Below are 17,086 nucleotides of genomic sequence, written 5' to 3' on the forward strand. Positions count from 1 at the left end.
GCAACTGAATCACACGCCTGGCTCCCATTTCAGTTCATATCCACTAGGAAGGACTCCAAGATCCAGAGGTGGCATTCCACAGGTTATGACCAGTTCTGGAGAACCGGAAGTGGACATTTTGAGCACTTCGGAGAAGTGGAACGTGCCACCTCTGAGCTGGCCCCCGCCAACCCCACCTATTCTCTGCCTCCTGAGTTTGGTTGCCCTGCACAGGAGAACGGAACTGCAAAGCAGGTTAGTGGGGTAGGGAGGGGAAGAAATGGGGGTTTGCAGTATCCTTCCCCCAAGAGTGGGGAGGGAATGGAGATTTTACAGTATCCCTTCCCTTGCCATGCCCACCAAGCCACGCCCACCAAGCCACGCCCACAGAACCGGTAGTAAAAAATTTTTTTGAAGCCCACCGCTGCCAAGATCCCTCTGGCGGTTACTATCGAGCGAGGTGCTACCTATACTGCACCTGTATGACACAGTATGGACACCTTTGGGAAGGCTCCCGAGAATGCAATCAAGAAAGGCAACCAGTGGGATCAACAAACAAACCCAACCCAGAATTCCCACGGGAAGCACAAATTATTCCAGATCGGACAGGTTATGCGAAGGGATGTTGAATTTCCGGGAATAGAAACCGAACATCATGGCCAGGAAACACTGCAGGTGGTGTGCGGTGTTGCTTTTTTCTTTTTTGTTTTTTTTGGGGTTTTTCTTTGTCTTTTATTGGCTCCTTTGGGTGTGTTGTTACATGAACTCCGGTTGGGAAGATCAAAGAATACAGACAGGTCCAAGGTAGCATTTAAAAATCAGAAAGTCGGGGAACGATTGTTTTCGAGCCACTCAGTTGCCAAGGGCAAAGGGGAAACAGGAAGTACGGTCCCTGTCCTCATTCATTCCTTGCCCATTCGTTGAATGAACTCAGGTGGGGGTTATACGGTGTGTCAAACCACCTCAGATGCTTCTAGAATGTGCTGGAAGGTGAGCCTGATTCCTTTCCTTTCTTTCTTCCCTCCCTTCCTCCTTTTTTTCCCTTCCCTTCCTTTCCTTCTCTTCTTCCTTTCCTTCCCTTCTTCCCTCCCTTCATTTTCTTTTCTTTCATTTCCTTCTTCCCTCCCTCCCTCCTTCCTTTCCTTTCTTCGCTTCCTTTCCCTTCTTCCGTCCCTTTTTCCTTCCTTTCCTTCCCTCCCCTTCTTCCTTCCCTTCATTTTCTTTCATTTCTTTCCCTTCTTCCCTCTCCTTTCCTTTCCTTTCCTTTCCTTTCCTCTCTTTTCCTTTCCTTTCCTTTCCTCTCCTCTCCTCTCCTCTCCTCTCCTCTCCTTTCCTTTCCTTTCCTTTCCTTTCCTTTCCTTTCCTTTCCTTTCCTTTCCTTTCCTTTCCTTTCCCTTTCTAAAGAAGTACAGGTAATCCTTGACTTACGACCATGGTTGAGCCCCAAATTTACGTTGCTGAATGGAAGACTCATTACATTATTTTTGCTTATTTATGGCCATTTTTGCCCCGGTTGTCCAGTCCCCAGTGACTTTCTCAGCTGGCTCCCAACAACGAGCGAAGCCGGGTTTGCTAAGGGCCGGATGATTCTCTGATCCTAACAAAAAAGATTGTACAGTTGGGCACAACTCCAATACAACCACTGCCTTGTTCAGCAGTGAAAATTCTGGTCCCCATTGCGGTAGGAATATTTCCAGATTGGTAGTTTCTCTCTTGAGCCAGAGTAGGGAAAATAGATATCTTATCTAGATGAGTATCTTATCTAGTTTAGAGACAGAAAGTTATAGATAGTTCAAGGACATTCAAGGAGGCATTAAGGAGAAACTTCCTAACAGTGAGTACAATTAACCGGTGGAACAGTTTGCCACCAGAGGTTGTGAGGCCTTCATCACTGGAAGTTTTTAAGAAGAAACTGGACAGCCAACTGTATGAATTGGTACAGGCTCTCCTGCTTGAGCAGATGGGTTGGACTAGAAGACCTCCAAGGTCCCTTCCAGCTTTATTCTGATTGATTGATTATCAGACCTTGCCGATGTAAGGATTGCAGGCTAATTCCCCGTTTGACTCCTCCCTCGGATGCTTTAATGGTTGTAAGCATGCAAAACAGTCCCAAGTCACTTTTTCCAGTGGCATTGTTTTCACCACATGAACTGTTGGTAAGTCAAGGAATGCCTGTAGTTATAGTTTATCTCTTCTACTTAACTACTTTATGACTCAAATGATTTAAAACAGAACAGAACAAAAAAAAAAAAAAAAGAGGAGAATAAATAGCCGTGATCATTGAGACATCATTTCTTTAGAAAATCAACCAGGTTTGGCAGCTGGCTTAGCGGGTGCCACCATTAAGCCAGCGGAAGAGGTCAGTAGGCAGAAACGTAGCTTGTGGGACTCCAAGCCAATCTAACAACATTAGAATACTGAAAACAACAACAACAATGCAATAAATTAAAAATGGATAACGGCAGTGCCACCATTTCCCGCTCGTTCCAACAGAACAGACAAGATAATAATAAATAATGAATAAATAATGGAAGAAACATAGACCAACCCTGAATTGACAGAGTAAAAAGAGAAGGATTGTTAGGGTCCCTGGAGTGGCCCTTTTGGGAGGGGTGGGGGCTAGACCTTGGTGGGAGATTGGGAGATTCCCATTGGGAGATTCCCGTTGACACAAAAAGAAGCCGCAAGCCGCAAACCGAGGCCCGATTGTGTGGTGGAAATGCAACCACAACCAGAGTGAGAGCCAGGATTTCTATGACGGGGAACCACATGACACGGGAAAGGGCAGGTCCTCCTTCCAGAACATTCCCTCGACCCCAGGCCATGGTAGAGCTACATGGTTCCAAGAACTTGATGGATGAAGGATCATCTGGAGAAGGTTGTCCCATTGGGGCGGGGTTGGAGCAGAAGACGCCGATGGTCGCCATCCACAACCGCGGGCCGCTACGAATGCCGCAAACTGTCACAGCTGCCCACCGAGGCAGAACCGTGGCGGCTGCCCCGGCGGCTGCGGCTGCTGCTGCTGCTGCTACTTCTACTACTTCGCGGACGGCTCCTCCCTCCGCTACTCCGGCTTCGGCTGCTCTTGACGTAGCTACTCCAACTCCGGCTGCAGCTGGTCCTATCACTGGAGTAACTGCGGCTCCGGGCTGGAGAGTAACCGAAGCAGCTGTACCCCTTGGAGTAAATGCTCGAACTGCTGGGAGAGGAGGAGGAGGAGGAGGAGGAGGAAGGACTCGGTCTGTAGTAAGGGATGGGGCGCTTTCGGGCACTGGAGAGGGAAAAATTGAGAGGTGTGAGATTTGCGTCCACTATTTGCTTTCTATCCTTTTTTTTGCAGCTATGAAAACAAGGAAAATAACTGAACTTGTGACTAATAGGTTATCTTTCCCTTCCTTTCCTTTCCTTTTCTCCCTTTCTTTTTCCTTTCCTTTCCTTCCCTCTCCTTCCCTTCTTCCTTCCCTTCCCTTCCCTCTCCTCTTTTCTTCCTCTCCTTCCCTTCTTCCTTTCTTTCCTTTCCTTTCTCTTTTCTTCCTTCCCTTCCCTTCTCTTCTTTCCGTCTTCCTTCCCTCCCCTTTCTCTTTTCTTCCTTTTCTTCTCTTCCCTTCTCTTTCCTTTTTCCTTCCCTTCCCTTTCTCTTTCCTTCCCTTTCCCCTTCCCTTCCCTTCCTTTTCTCTTTTCTTCATTCCCTTCCCTTCCCTCCCTTCCTTCTCCTCCTTTATTACATTTTTATGCCCATGTAAAAACACAAAATATTTTGACCTCTTTTATACTGGGACCCTGGGAATCAAGTGCTATACAAATACAATCAATTACTACTACTACTAATCTGAAAGTGATTCATGGCATTTAAAACAATTTAAATAACAAACATGCCCCACCAAGATGGCCCCGTCGAATAGGCTGTGGGTTGCGTTTGACTTCTAATATTGTGATTTTTCCACCCCGCTCTCTCTTCCTTTGTGTGGGCATGTGAATAAAATCCCATTGATATCTCTTTCCACCCAAATATCCTGGTTTATTGCCACTTAAAGTTGCGACAACAAACTTGAAAAGGAGGAATATAAGGATTCTCCTACGACTCCTTCTTGTCACTTTTCCTGCCACAAAGAGAGGCGATATTTAAGGTGTGAGGGGTAGTAGAGACAAAAGACCTCCCTCACCTGGTTATCCGCCGGGCTTCCAAATGGCTGGGAGAATCTCTCCGCCGCTTCCTCATGGGGGAATAGCGTTGTTTGCGCCGCTGGCGGCCCTGATGCCTGTGGGACTCCTTCCCACTGGAGCTGTAACTGTGATCTTCTTCACGACCTCTGAGAAAAGACATAACTGGAAGGTTAGGCGTTGCCTTGAGGATGGTGCTGGGAAGCGCCACGACTGCTAAAAACCCAGGCTGGGCAGGTAGGGTTGAAATCGGCGAGGTGGATTCCCGGGGCAGTGGGTGGATTTCAGCAGCGGGTCAGGGATGTTTAGACCTACCTGCCAGCCCTATATTGGGAATAGCTGGGGCTGTGTTGGGATCTTGAATTCCTGCTGCCGGTTGCTCTCTTGCAGGATTTCAGAGAGTAACTGGGAGAACGGGAAGAGAATCTGAGAAGAGAAGAGAGAATATGGAGAAAAGTGGGGATTGGTTTCTGGTCCAGACTGGTCCTTCCTTCCTTCGATACACCCTCCCTCCCTCCCTCCCTCTCCTTCCTTCCTTTCTTGACTCTCTTATCCCTCCCTCCTTTCCTTCTTCCTTCCTCTCTTGGCCAATCTGGTTTATTGTGAGGTGCACAACTGGTTTAGCCATTCGTTTATGGCCGAGAAAAGGAAGTTCTTGTGATTTTACAGTGACAACCACAAATACAGGGAGAACATCAGTAGTTTTGCATCTGGGACGAAGTTCTGGAAAGAATTTTTTACAACAGAAGACAATAAGTAAGTATAACTCAGATTGAATCACGAATCCTTGTTGCTCTCTGAGCTTGGTTGTTTGTCTGCAGGTGTTTCATTACCTGACTAAGTAACATTATCAATGTGAGGGAAGTGGGGTTTGCTCCCTGTTTATATACAGTGACACGCCCTGCAAACGATGGTGGTGGTCTGTTTTTTCTCGTTATAGTTTCTCGATTAGGATATTGCTTTTTTTGACACATAACCACAGTAACTCACCATTGAAAAGAGACAATAAAAAAAAATCAAAAGGCAGAACACACCTTCTCCAGTAGCCAATACCCAGATAAGCAGGGATTAATACCAGACAAACAATCCGGTGGAAAACAATATCCTAATTGAGGAACTAACAAGAAGAAAACCAACCCCTATCAAACATCAGGAAAAGTTCCTGTATATAACTCCATAAACTCTCATCTGCAAGCAAACAACCACCACCAGTGGCAAACCCACTTGGAAATCAACAAACCTAAGCACTTTGCTCAGGAGTCTTAGCTGATTTATTTGGGAACAGAACAGGTACCAGTCAGTGCACAGTCACTGAGAAACAGGTCTTCTGATTTGAATACCTGATGCTCTCAGTTTTTCCCTAGAGTAGTTTGGTCTAGCGGTTAAGGCACTAAGCTAAAAAAGCTGGGGACTGTGAGTTCTAGTCCCATCTCAGTCATGAAAGCCAACCGGATGACCTTGGGCCGATCCCCAGGAGATGGTGAGTTCTAGTCCCAGGGTTGCTGGGGTGGGAAAAAAATTGGAGGAGGTAGGGATGTGTTCACTGTCATGAGTTATTTGTAAAAAAAAAATAGCAAAGGCTGGATACAAATAAATAAAATAAGCAAATTACCAAGCAGATTACTCACCTTGATTTTGATGAACAACAAGACAGGCTTGGTGAAGATCTGCGTCCCACCTTGTCATGCAAGGGTTCAGAGTGGCTAGAGTCCAGAGATGACTGGCTAGAAGGAGATACATTTCGAAGACATGGCTGAAGTGAAGAACTGGAAAATGGTGAGGAGAGAATGTTGGCCTTCTTCTTTCCAAGAGGCTCAAGAGATGGCCAAAGCTCTCCACTGAAAAGAGAAGTTTTCCAGAAAGGACAGTGATTCTAGATGGCCGGGGACCTGTGAGGACACGCCTCTTTTACAAAGACACACAGCTTTCAAAAACAGAAAAGTCCACCTCCTTTCTGAGGGGAGCACAGCTTTCTCCTTCTATCCTGGCCACTTTTTACAGAGGTGTGATTGAGAGCATTTTAACAAATTGCATCACCGTTTTGTTTGGTGGCAGCACTGCCTCAGATAAAAAGTCCCTACAGAGAGTGCTGAGGACAGCAGAGATTATTATAATAGCAGAGAGATTGGGGGAAAAAAATTCTGATTGAATTCATCCACTCAGATCAAAATGGTTCCTTACAAAAAACCAACAAATAAAACACAACTTAAGGATTAAAAGTGCAGAGAAAAGCAACCAGGATGATTAGGAGGCTAAAACGTACGATGAATGGTTGCAGGAACTGGGCCTGGCTAGTCTAGTGAAGAGAAGGACCAGGGGAGACAGGATAGCAGTCTTCCAATATTTGAGGGGCTGCCACAGAGAGGAGGAAGGGGTCAAGCTATTTTCTAAAGCGCCTGTAGGCCAGACAAGGAATAATGGATGGAAACTAAACAAGGAGAGATTTAACCTGGAAATAAGGAGAAACTTTCTGACAGTGAGAACAACCAACCAATGGAACACTTTGTTCTCGGAAGTTGTCGGAGCTCCATCACTTGAGACCTTCATGAAGAGAATGGACTGCCATCTGTCAGAAATGGTGTAGGGTCTCCTACTTGGGCAGGGGGTTGGACTGGATGACCTATAAGGTCCCTTCCAACTCTGATTATCTGTTATTATTCTAGATACATTAGAATACTATGAAACAGACCCAGGAAAACAAAATGGCACTAATCTTTTTAGATGCTCAGAAAGCTTTTGATAACGTAAGCTGGCAAGGCTACGTACTTTTGATCTTTGCGCAGATCCCGTTGAGACGGTTCTTCCAAAACTGCTCCTTTGGATTGGGAGCTGTAGCTGTGCAATGAATTCCCCGAGTCAGGACTGCTGACACTGTTGGCCTTCCTGGAAGAGAAGGCCTGGACGAAGCCCTCGTGGGCTTCGCCCTTGGTTTCTTGGCTGCCTTTTGACCTGGAGGTGCTTGTCTGAACAGACGGCGGGGAAGAGGTTGCATTGCCCGAATCATATTCGTGCGCATCTCCGTTCTCTTTGATTTGGCTCCCTAACTGACCCGCTGCTTTTTTAAAGAGGCCAGTGGCAGAACCGGAATTTGAGATCTGTAAGCAAAAAGAGACATGTTTTGCCAGGGTTTAATTCCACTTACCCACCAAAAAAGAAAAGTCAAATCCCACCCCAAAATTGGGTGGTGTGTGTAAGATGTTGGGCTCTATTTACTTGCTTGACAAATTCACCCTTTTTAATTTTGGTGTTTTTGTTCTTATTTACCATTAGGATTCAGTCTGTAATCAAAGGCAAAGAAGGAAGAAAGTTAGAAGGTAAGAAAGAGAAAGAAAGAAAGAAAGAAAGAAAGAAAGAAAGAAAGAAAGAAAGAAAGAAAGAAAGAAAGAAAGAAAGAAAGAGAAAAAAGAAAGGAAAGAAAGAAGAAAAAAAAGAAAGAAAAAGAAAAGAAAGAAAAAGGAAGGAAGGAAGGAAGGAAGGAAGGAAGGAAGGAAGGAAAGAAGGAAGGAAAGAAGGAAGGAAGGAAAGAAGGAAAAAAGTTTGAAGTCAAATCACATCTTCCTAAAAGAAAGAAATGCATCTGTCGCTGTCTTTTTCTCTCTCTGTCCCCCAGATATAATTGGAAGGTTTTTAAATCATGCAAAGAATACTAACAGCATGCGCTCCATGTTGACGGAAAGGCGAATCTGTGTAATCTTTTCTATAAGGTAGAAATCAAAGGAGGTTAAGAAAATGTAAGAAAAACCTTAAACAAACCAAAAGAGACAAAAAAAAAGAAGCAATAGAAATAGATTGTCACAGGAAAAAAAAAAGACATCTAGTTATAGAAATCAGACCAAATGGTACAAAAATCCTACTGGCACCATCCAGGCAAATCTGTGTGCTTTTGTTGTTCTATTCAACTGCAGGGGAACAGTTGTCTGAATGCTTGAATGCTAGAATCAATCATGGTTAAGCTGTAGCCCAGTTTGCCGGGTCTGTATTCTGCCAGCCCTCTGAAAGTAGACAGGTCAGGAACTAACTTTCTTTTCCTGAGCCTGTAATCCCTTGCTTAAAGGTGAGGTCAGGGCAACTGAATAGAGCTGAGAATTTACTGGCCAGACGCCCTTCCTGATGCCTATGTGGAGTTCACAGCAAAAAATTTCTCATTGTGCCCTGATGGAGAAACATCTGTCGCTACCTAGGATTGAACTCTCAACTTTCTGAGTGGGAGGCAGGTGTCTTCGCTTCTAGGCCACCGGGCTGCTCAAACATCACAGGCAATTCTTTATTCTCGTGAAGAGAGTTGGATTCCTAGTCTCATCTACCTTGAAGGGCTGATGTGAAGAAAATCACGGTAGGGCAACCTTGAGTTTCTTTCTCACTCCCTACTGAGTCTAGTCTAATTAAGGTTTACGTAACGGTTTTGTCTCCCTTTTAAAAACCCTTTGAGGACAAACAGGATGACAGAATATGACTTTTTAGAAATGAAATAAAGAAAACCCAGCTCCCCAAATGTTAATTTTTTTTTACATCGTAACTAACAACAGAGAGAGAGAGAGAGAGAGAAGAGGAAGAGAAGGAAAGAAAGAAAGAGAGATAGAGAAAGAGTGGGGGGTGGGGGAAACAAAATAAGGAAAACCAAATCAATTAAAAATTAAACGTTCCTTTAGAGAAAGAAGGCAGACATAGATGGCTGTGTGTAATCCCCCTGGTAGAATATTTCTGCGTGACCTCTAATAATTAATATCCTGACAGCTTGTGGTTAGCATTCACTTACCAAGCAAGACTTCCTCCTTTAGAAGGTAAGGTGTAAGAAAAAGGGAAGATTGGGGAATGTAAGTCCATGGTTAGAGTTTTAAATTACAAGAGAGATTAAAAAAAAAAGAATGAAAATCAAAATTCAATTCTTTCTTTCTTTCTTTCTTTCTTTCTTTCTTTCTTTCTTTCTTTCTTTCTTTCTTTCTTTCTTTCTTTCTTTCTTTCTTTCCCTCTTCCGTTAGACCAATCAAGTATGTGCTTTCTATTTTATTTTTTTTAATGTTCTGTGCTTTTTAAAAAAATCCTCTCAAATTCCTCCAGTCTAATGGATCCCAAGCCATTGATCTTGGGCTCACAGAGAATGCAAAAATTTTAAAAAAAATTGCCCAGGATATCAAAGATTTGAAAACAGAATGACAACACAAAAAGATAGGGTATGTTCGTTCGTTCATTCATTCATTCCATTCATTCATTCATTCATTCATTCACAGAACAGATGCTATTAATTCAACAAACATGGATGCTGCATTTATTTACATGTTAATGTGATAAGATTTCCCTCTCTTGAGAGAACACTTTCCCCTTGCTTTGATTTTAGGATGTGGGTGTACGAGCTTTGAGGGGTTAATTTCACTAAAAAAAGCAGAAGGAAGCCCAGGCAGACAAGACAAATCTGAATGAACAGTCTGTCAGGGCTCTGGCAGTTTCCCCCATTTAAACCATGGGTCCCTAGCCAGATTTTCAAAACTTAAAGAAGATTTATTAGGAGTAAACATGCCGGCACTGCCTGGATGTAGCCGACTCTGAGACACATCATTCATTGTCACTCTTGACCCTGGTTTTCCCCCACTCCCTGGGTGTATCATAATTCATTGTCTCCAATGGGACACATCCATAGCCAGCAGAAACTTCAGTCACCTAGAAACTATCTTTGAAAACATTGATGGAATGCAAGCTGCACACTGCTCCCCCCTCCCTTTCTGCTGGCAACTGTAAAAAGACCACAGAAATATTTTATAAGTTGACCCAGTCTATATTTTCAGCTTGTTGTTTTTTTTTAATTTGCTCTGAACATTTTTCCCAAAGAAGCAGCCGATCGGAAGAGGTTTGCTCGAGCACCATTGCGATGAGGTTTTCAATTAAGCTGAAGAACATTGTTTACTGGACACTGAATGGGCCCTTGGGGAAATAAAGATAAATTTGAGGACTGAGCCAGAGGAAACCAGCTGTCTTGGTGTTCAACGGCATCGCTCTGCCTCTAATGCAGCGTTTCTCAACCTCACGTTTCTCAAATTTAGGCTATGTGGACTTCGACTCCCAGAATTCCCCAGCCAGCAATGCTGGGAGTTGAAATCCACATATGTTAAAGTGTTCCTTCTATCTCAGCGGTTGCCATAAAGAAGGAAGAGCTCTTCTCCAAAGCGCCAGAGAAGGCCGGATAAGAAGCAACGGATGGAAACTAACCAAGGAGAGAAGCAACCTAGAACTACGGAGGAATTTCCTGACTGTGAGAACAATTCACCAGTGGAACAACTTTCCTCCAGAACTTCTGGCTGCTCCAACACTGGAGGTTTTTAAGAAGAGATTGAATAACAACCATTTGTCTGAAGTGGTATAGGGTTTCTTGCCTAAGCAGGGGGTTGGACTAGAAGACCTCCAAGGTCCCTTCTAACTATTTCTATTTCTATTATCCTAGAGGTGGGACAAAGTAATATGAGTCATCCTTTGTCTTGTGAATGATTGACTTCTTCTTCTTCTTCTTCTTCTTCTTCTTCTTCTTCTTCTTCTTCTTCTTCTTCTTCTTCTTCTTCTTCTTCTTCTTCTTCTTCTTCTTCTTCTTCTTCTTCTTCTTCCTCCTCCTCCTCCTCCTCCTCCTCCTCCTCTTCTTCTTCTTCCTCTTCCTCCTCCTCCTCCTCCTCCTCTCCTCCCCTCCCTGATATTCTATTCCGTTTCATTCCATTCTTTGGCTCCTCAGCCCCACTCAACAAATGCTCCCCACCCCCAAAAAAGTCAATGGGGAAGCCGGATTCACTTAACAACTGTGTTCCTAACTGAACAGCTGCAGTGATTCACTTAACAACATGGCCAGGAGGTCATAAAATGGGGCAAAACTCAATTAGCCACTGGAAATCTGGGGCTTGATTGTGGTTATAAGTCGAGGCCTACTTATACAGCTTGTGAAAGGAGCATCGTCGTCCACTTTCCAGATTGAAATTGTTGATGGTTTAAAGAATATAAAAGAATATTTATAGCGGGGTCTCAGTCTGAACAGAGCTGCCTTCCATGGGAACCTTCGTGCCGTGGTTGACAAAGTCAGACTGGCAGCTGGCACTGATTGAAGCCTTGTTCTTTTAAATACGCGCCTCGTTTATTTTTAATTAACTCCGAAGTTCTACCTTGGTGGGCGAACGTACGAGGAAGATACGGTGAAAGCTGGAATGATAATAAAGACTTCCAATCAAGCTTGGTTTTGAAGGGCTTAAGGGACATATTCATGTCGTTTTCTTGGCTGCAAGAGGAAAGTGATTTGTCACTGTTTCCTTGGTGGGGTTTTTTCTTTATTATTTTGGGTCACTGTTTTCTTTTTTAAAAATTTTTTTGTAGTTGAGCCAACAGCTCCAACATTTTCTGCTCGTCTCCCATCCAAATACTGACCAGGACTGACCCTGCATAGCTTCCAAGCTCAGACAAAGACATTTTCCACCACCTCATGATGTCAGAGTAATGTTTAATCCAACAAGGATAAACTAAACTAAAGATTAGCAGATTAATCTACATTTTTGGTCTTATAAAAAATGGGAAAGCCATCAGGTTGACTCCCAAGAGTGAATTAAAAAATAAATAAATCCTAAAATCCTAATTAAGGCAAAATTAGGCCAACAGAAGGACTGTTGCAAGATGCAAATTTCTGAGGATTCTTCATGAAAGGGTTAACGGAACCAGTTTGGCCTAGTGGTTAAAGCACGAGGTTAGAAAGCAGGAGAGCATGAATTCTAATCCTACCTTAGCCATGAATGCCAGCTGGGTGACTTTGGGCCAATTGCCAAGAGATGGTGAGTTCTAGTTCCATTTTAGGAAGAAAAAAGACAGCTGGGTAACTTTGAGCCATCAACCTGGAGCTGTGAGTTCTAGTCCCACCTTAGCTATGAATATTGGAAAACCAATTGAGTGACTTTGGGGCCATCGCCAAGAGATTGTGAGTTCTAGTCCCACCTTAGGCGTCACCGCCAGCTGGGTTGCTTTGGGTCAATCACCAAGAGATTGTGAGTTCTAGTCCCGCCTTAGGCATGAAAACCAGCTGGGTGGCTTTGGGCCAATTGCTTTCTCAGCCAAGTCACCTCACAGGGTTGTTGTTAAGAGGAAAATAAGAGGAAGGTATGTTGGATACATTCATCGACTTGTATTATTTGTCAAAATAATAGAAGTGGAGTACAAACAAATAAATAAAATTAAAAAAAAAAATCCAGGGAGAAAGGAGAGAAGCGCATTTAAAAAGTGGTGTCCTTTGGTCTTAAATGGGAAAACCTTGCAGAAACATCGCCTCGGTTCTCTCTGGTACAGAAGTGATTTGTGGACCAAACCAAAGATTTCCTTAAATAGGAGAGGGTGAAAGTTGTGGATGTATAAAACCCCACGGAAGCCTTGCCACGGATTGTGGGGTGCCCGGTTTCCTTGGCTGGTGGAAAACAGGAGAAGCCCCCTCCTTCATTTTATTTCGTTCAAAAGAATCCTTTTCAACGCGACTCCAAAACGAGAGAAAGTTGAGACCCAAACCGTCAACTGACCTTAAGCTGGCACTGCCAACCTCCCTGGGCAAAGAAATAAACACCGCTCAAACTCAAAACACATCCTTTCTTCTTGGATGCTCACCTACTCTCTCTTTGCAACTATGAGTTGGGCCCGTGCTGCTTAGCTTGGTTGCTCAATGGCGAGGCACTAGTGAAACAGGCACAGCGGTGCCTACATTTTTTGCATCGCATGAGAAAGGTACATTTTCCTCCCCGCTGTCCTCACCACTTTCTATAGGATGATGGAGAGCGTCCTGTCATACGGCATTGCTGCCTGGTTTGGAAGCATTCCTGCTTTGGACAGGAAGGCGATACAAGAGAGTGGTGAGGACAGCAGAAAAGACTATTTCGCTTCCTTCTATCCAGGATAGGGTATATAAGCGATGCTTAAGCAGGGCCCGTAGTATTACCTGGGATGCGATGCACCATCTTCACCACCTGTTTTCTTTGTTACCTTCTGGGAGGGGGATCCGTGGTATCCGAATGCAGATTCGGCCACCGTTTCATTCCGTACAGCACAAATTTGTAAACTCTCAACTTTCCTCTTCCCGCTATGTATTCCAAATGGTCGGTGATTAACGGATACTATATGTATATATAAGTATGGGAGCAGGTATATATTTTAGGTATGTATTAGCTCGATACCCGCTAAAAAACTATGTGGTCGGGCTTAGTTTTGGGGGGAGGAAAATAAGGGGGGGAAATTCTGCCTCTGCCTACCAGCATCCATCGGTATTCATCTGGCTAGCGTCCTGTCAGTGTGTGAGAGAGTTGAGGGCTGTTTGGAAACTGAAAGAGTATTTGCTGTGTGAGCAAAGAAGGAGACAGCAAGGAGCCTGGGCGTGGCTTAGCTCAATTGTTCTGTACTAAAGCTGCTTGCTGCTGTGAAACTGAAACTGATACTAAAACTCCTCTGCTTGTGTTCTGCAGTTGGAACAGGTTTCTTTTTTTCAGGTGGGGAGGGGGAGTAGAACTCCTTAGCATCAGAGCGTGTTAATAATAATAATATAGGAAATACTAAATGCTCTGATGGTCATTTGGAAAAATCCTTTCTTAGTGAGCACCTAAAAGCCAAGAGGAACATACCTGCTAAATTTCAAGTTTGTAGGCTTTACGGTTCTGGAGATTTTGTGATGAGGCGTGTGTGGTATTTCACTTTTATATATATATATATATATATATATATATATATATATATATATATATATATATATATATATATATACACATATACATATACATACACACACAGCATGTGTGTATGCGTGTTGTGTAGGGGTATGGGTAGATATATACTTTCTTTTGAGAGCAGGCCACACAATTTCATTTTTAAGGTGTGCCAGCATGCACCCAGTACAAAACGACAATAAAGGTTATCTTATTGTATCTTCTCTAAAAGGGACGTTGAGTTTGAAGGCAGCAAAGGCTGCTCGACCTCTTCCCCCCTCTGCCCTCCTCCTTCTCCCCACATTTCTTGCTGCAATTAAATTCACAGAGATGTTTCTTTTTATAGGTTTCATCTTTTACGCCTCCAAAGATTGAGAGAATGGGTACAGAAGAGAGCCAGCAGGGATTCAGACACCGAGCAGAAGAGGTACATAAAAACACATCTCACCAAAGATCAAAGCTAGAGGCCACGACTTTCATCAATGCCTCCTCTTTATTATTCACGGTCAAAGAGCGTAAGGCCTCTGTCTTCTATGACCCTCCCCACCTGCCCAAACCCTCCTTTCCTTCCTCACTTCCACCAGACCAGCAAACAAACAAAAATTAGTATATTTCTAATAAAGAACGTGATTTTAAACAGGCTGCCCCTCTAACTAAAACGATGGAGCCTTTCAACGTATCCACCACACACCAGACAAGCCCCTCAAGCCCAAAACTAAGGAGATTTAGTAGACAGGGGGTACTTACAAGTTCAGTGGTGGAGAGGAAGTAATCGTTCTGCAGGGTGCAGCCAAGGAAAGGGCTCCCTGCGTTGTCGGAGCGAGACATTTTCTTCGACGAGTGCCTTGAACGGCCGGGTCTACCTTTACGGCTTTCGTCTTGGAATCTGCTTCTCGGCCTATGCCTGTCAAAATAAAGATGTTTTATTTTTTTCCCTCCCCACGTCGCACAGATATTCTTAAATAGCACTCCCAGAGCCTGTCAAGTTAGCAGTGGCGATAACAAGAATAATAGGGGACTGGAGGCTAAACCAGGCGAAGAACGGTTGCAGGAATTGGGGGTGTTTAGTTCAATGAAAAGAAGGACTAAGGGGGTGATGATAGCCATGTTTCAATATCTCAGGGGCTGCCCCAAAGAAGAGGGAGTCAAGCTATTCTCTAAAGCCCCTGAAGGCGGGACAAGACTCAAAGGATGGAAAGGAGAGAAGCAACTTTAGAATGAAGGAGAAATGTCCTGACAGTGAAAACAATTAATCAGTGGAATGACTTGCCTCTGGGTGCCCCATCACTGGAGGTTTCTAAGGCTCCCCCTCCCACAGGGGGGTTGGTGCTAATCTCCATGACAAAGCCAAAGAGCCAGCGATGCCCGAAGACGTCTCCGTGGTCATGTGGCTGGCATGACTCAACATCGAAGGCGCACGGAACGCTGTGACCTTCCCACCAAAGGGGTCCCTATTTTTTCTACTTGCATTTTTTACATGCTTTCGAACTGCTAGGTTGGCAGAAGCTGGGACAAGGAACGGGAGCTCACTCCGTGACGCGGCGCTAGGGATTCGAACCACTGCCAACCTTTCTGATTGACAAGCTCAGCATCTTAGCCACCGAGCCACCGCGTCCCTATTCTGTAATTCCATGTCATTTCACGAAAACTGTCATTTATTCCAAGGTTGAAACTCCTTGGATGAGATCTGGAAGGAGAGATTAATGTCTACAGCTTTTCAGCTCTTCTTGGCTAGCTCAGTCTTGGTTGAATTCTCCTAATAAGTTGACACGGAATGGCTAATAATGAACTATATTTATTGTGACACCGCAAACAGGAATCACTTCCAATCGTAGGTTGTCTTCTGGTGATTACAGCTGCCACCTTCCCCCATGATTAACATTTTCAGCAATATCGCCACCGGAATCTGTCATTCCTAATGGCTCTTCCAATGGTCTGATGAGTTTGCCATCTCATGAGAATTATAGTTTTGTTTTTCTTGAAAAATTCACAAGGTTGCACAAGGCAGAGCGATAGAGCCCCCAGATCAAAAATGACAACAACTGTTGACACGGTAGCTTTGCTCGGAGGTAAATTTAGCATTAAAAAACAGAACCCTCAATGAATCTTGAGTCAGTTTCGACATTTTGAACAATATTCAGGGTGGAGAAATATTGAATTTCCCCAGAATTAATCTGAGTCCAGTTAAAAAGACTTAGGAGGAAAACCTTTTCACCGTTTTCCTACTAAATCTTGTTCACTGGGCTCGAAGAGATTGCAAAGATCGCTTGGAGGTCGGAGTTACTTTCAGGATAATCTACTGGATCCCCTGCATGGATTGTCCCTATGACTGTATAGGACAGATGGGGAGGAAGCTAACCTCCAGATCACAAGAATACAAACAAACAGTCAGGTGAGGAGACCTGAATCCATTGGTAGCCTCACATTGCAATGAACAAGGACACACATCCAATTTCGCAGCTATTAAGCTTGTTGGACGAGCAGGCTCAAAAACAGCCAGGGAAGTGATTGAAGCCTGGAAAACAGGGCCCTCATCAATCAACAAGAATGCTGGTTTACCACCAACTTATCGTGTACTTAGGAAGTGAGGACTTGGCAGCACAAGGAAACAACAGACAATGACTTAATAGCCAGCCATCAACACTCCAAATCAACAACTAAAAAGCCACAGCTGACAGGGAGTGGGAGTGTGGCTCCATTGGCTGTGGAGGAAACTGGGGAAGGGCAAAGTCCGGCTGGGCAGAGCAGGGGAGAGGTAGAACAAGGGAGAGGGAGTTTAGAGGAAGACCCCAGGCCCATCCCCTCATCATCCTAGGCTACACAGCAGGAACGGAGAAGAGAGCAATGTGAGTTGGGTGGCTTACGGGGGAGGAAAGGGCCCTGATTCCCTTCATTTGCTGCAGCTGGGAACACAATGCATATAAAAAAAAGGAAGTTGTGGGCAGCAGGCTTTTGGGAGCAAATGTGACTTTATCCTGTGTTGTCGTTGCTTATCTGTGTTCCTGGCAACTTCCCAACTGTGTGAGTTTTGCCATGCTTCCAAGTCTGAAATTCTTGCTCCTGCCCTGCCAAACTAAATACTTCAGTTTGGCTTGTTTGGACTTTAAGTTACAGTTTGTGTTGCTCATGTTTTGGACTGAATTCTCTGCAAGCCAAAGGCTGTTCCTGGGAGAGTTTTCCTCCAGCCCGAAGGTAACTTGGACATTGGGGGCAAAGTTGGAGATAATAAAGGGACTCCTATTGATTATCTGACT

General features: G+C 44.2%; 1 protein-coding gene across 1 annotated transcript in view; it reads right to left on the reverse strand.

The window, feature by feature from the left end:
- Positions 1 to 667: 667 nt before the first annotated feature.
- Positions 668 to 17,086, reverse strand: part of SRRM4 (serine/arginine repetitive matrix 4) — a 75,759-nt gene continuing 59,340 nt past the window's right edge. The window contains exons 8-13 of the mRNA XM_087913216.1: positions 14,580 to 14,736; positions 6,907 to 7,235; positions 5,769 to 5,978; positions 4,456 to 4,566; positions 4,143 to 4,289; positions 668 to 3,250 (exon numbers count right to left, since the gene is read on the reverse strand). Of these exons, the coding sequence (XP_087769342.1) occupies positions 2,923 to 3,250; positions 4,143 to 4,289; positions 4,456 to 4,566; positions 5,769 to 5,978; positions 6,907 to 7,235; positions 14,580 to 14,736 (1,282 nt within the window). The 3' untranslated portion in view covers positions 668 to 2,922. The remainder of the gene's footprint in view (positions 3,251 to 4,142; positions 4,290 to 4,455; positions 4,567 to 5,768; positions 5,979 to 6,906; positions 7,236 to 14,579; positions 14,737 to 17,086) is intronic.

The sequence above is a fragment of the Pseudonaja textilis genome, chromosome 15 (genome assembly GCF_049901715.1).
Source record: "Pseudonaja textilis isolate UNSWEBS1 chromosome 15, rPseTex1.2, whole genome shotgun sequence".
Lineage (NCBI taxonomy): Eukaryota > Metazoa > Chordata > Lepidosauria > Squamata > Elapidae > Pseudonaja > Pseudonaja textilis.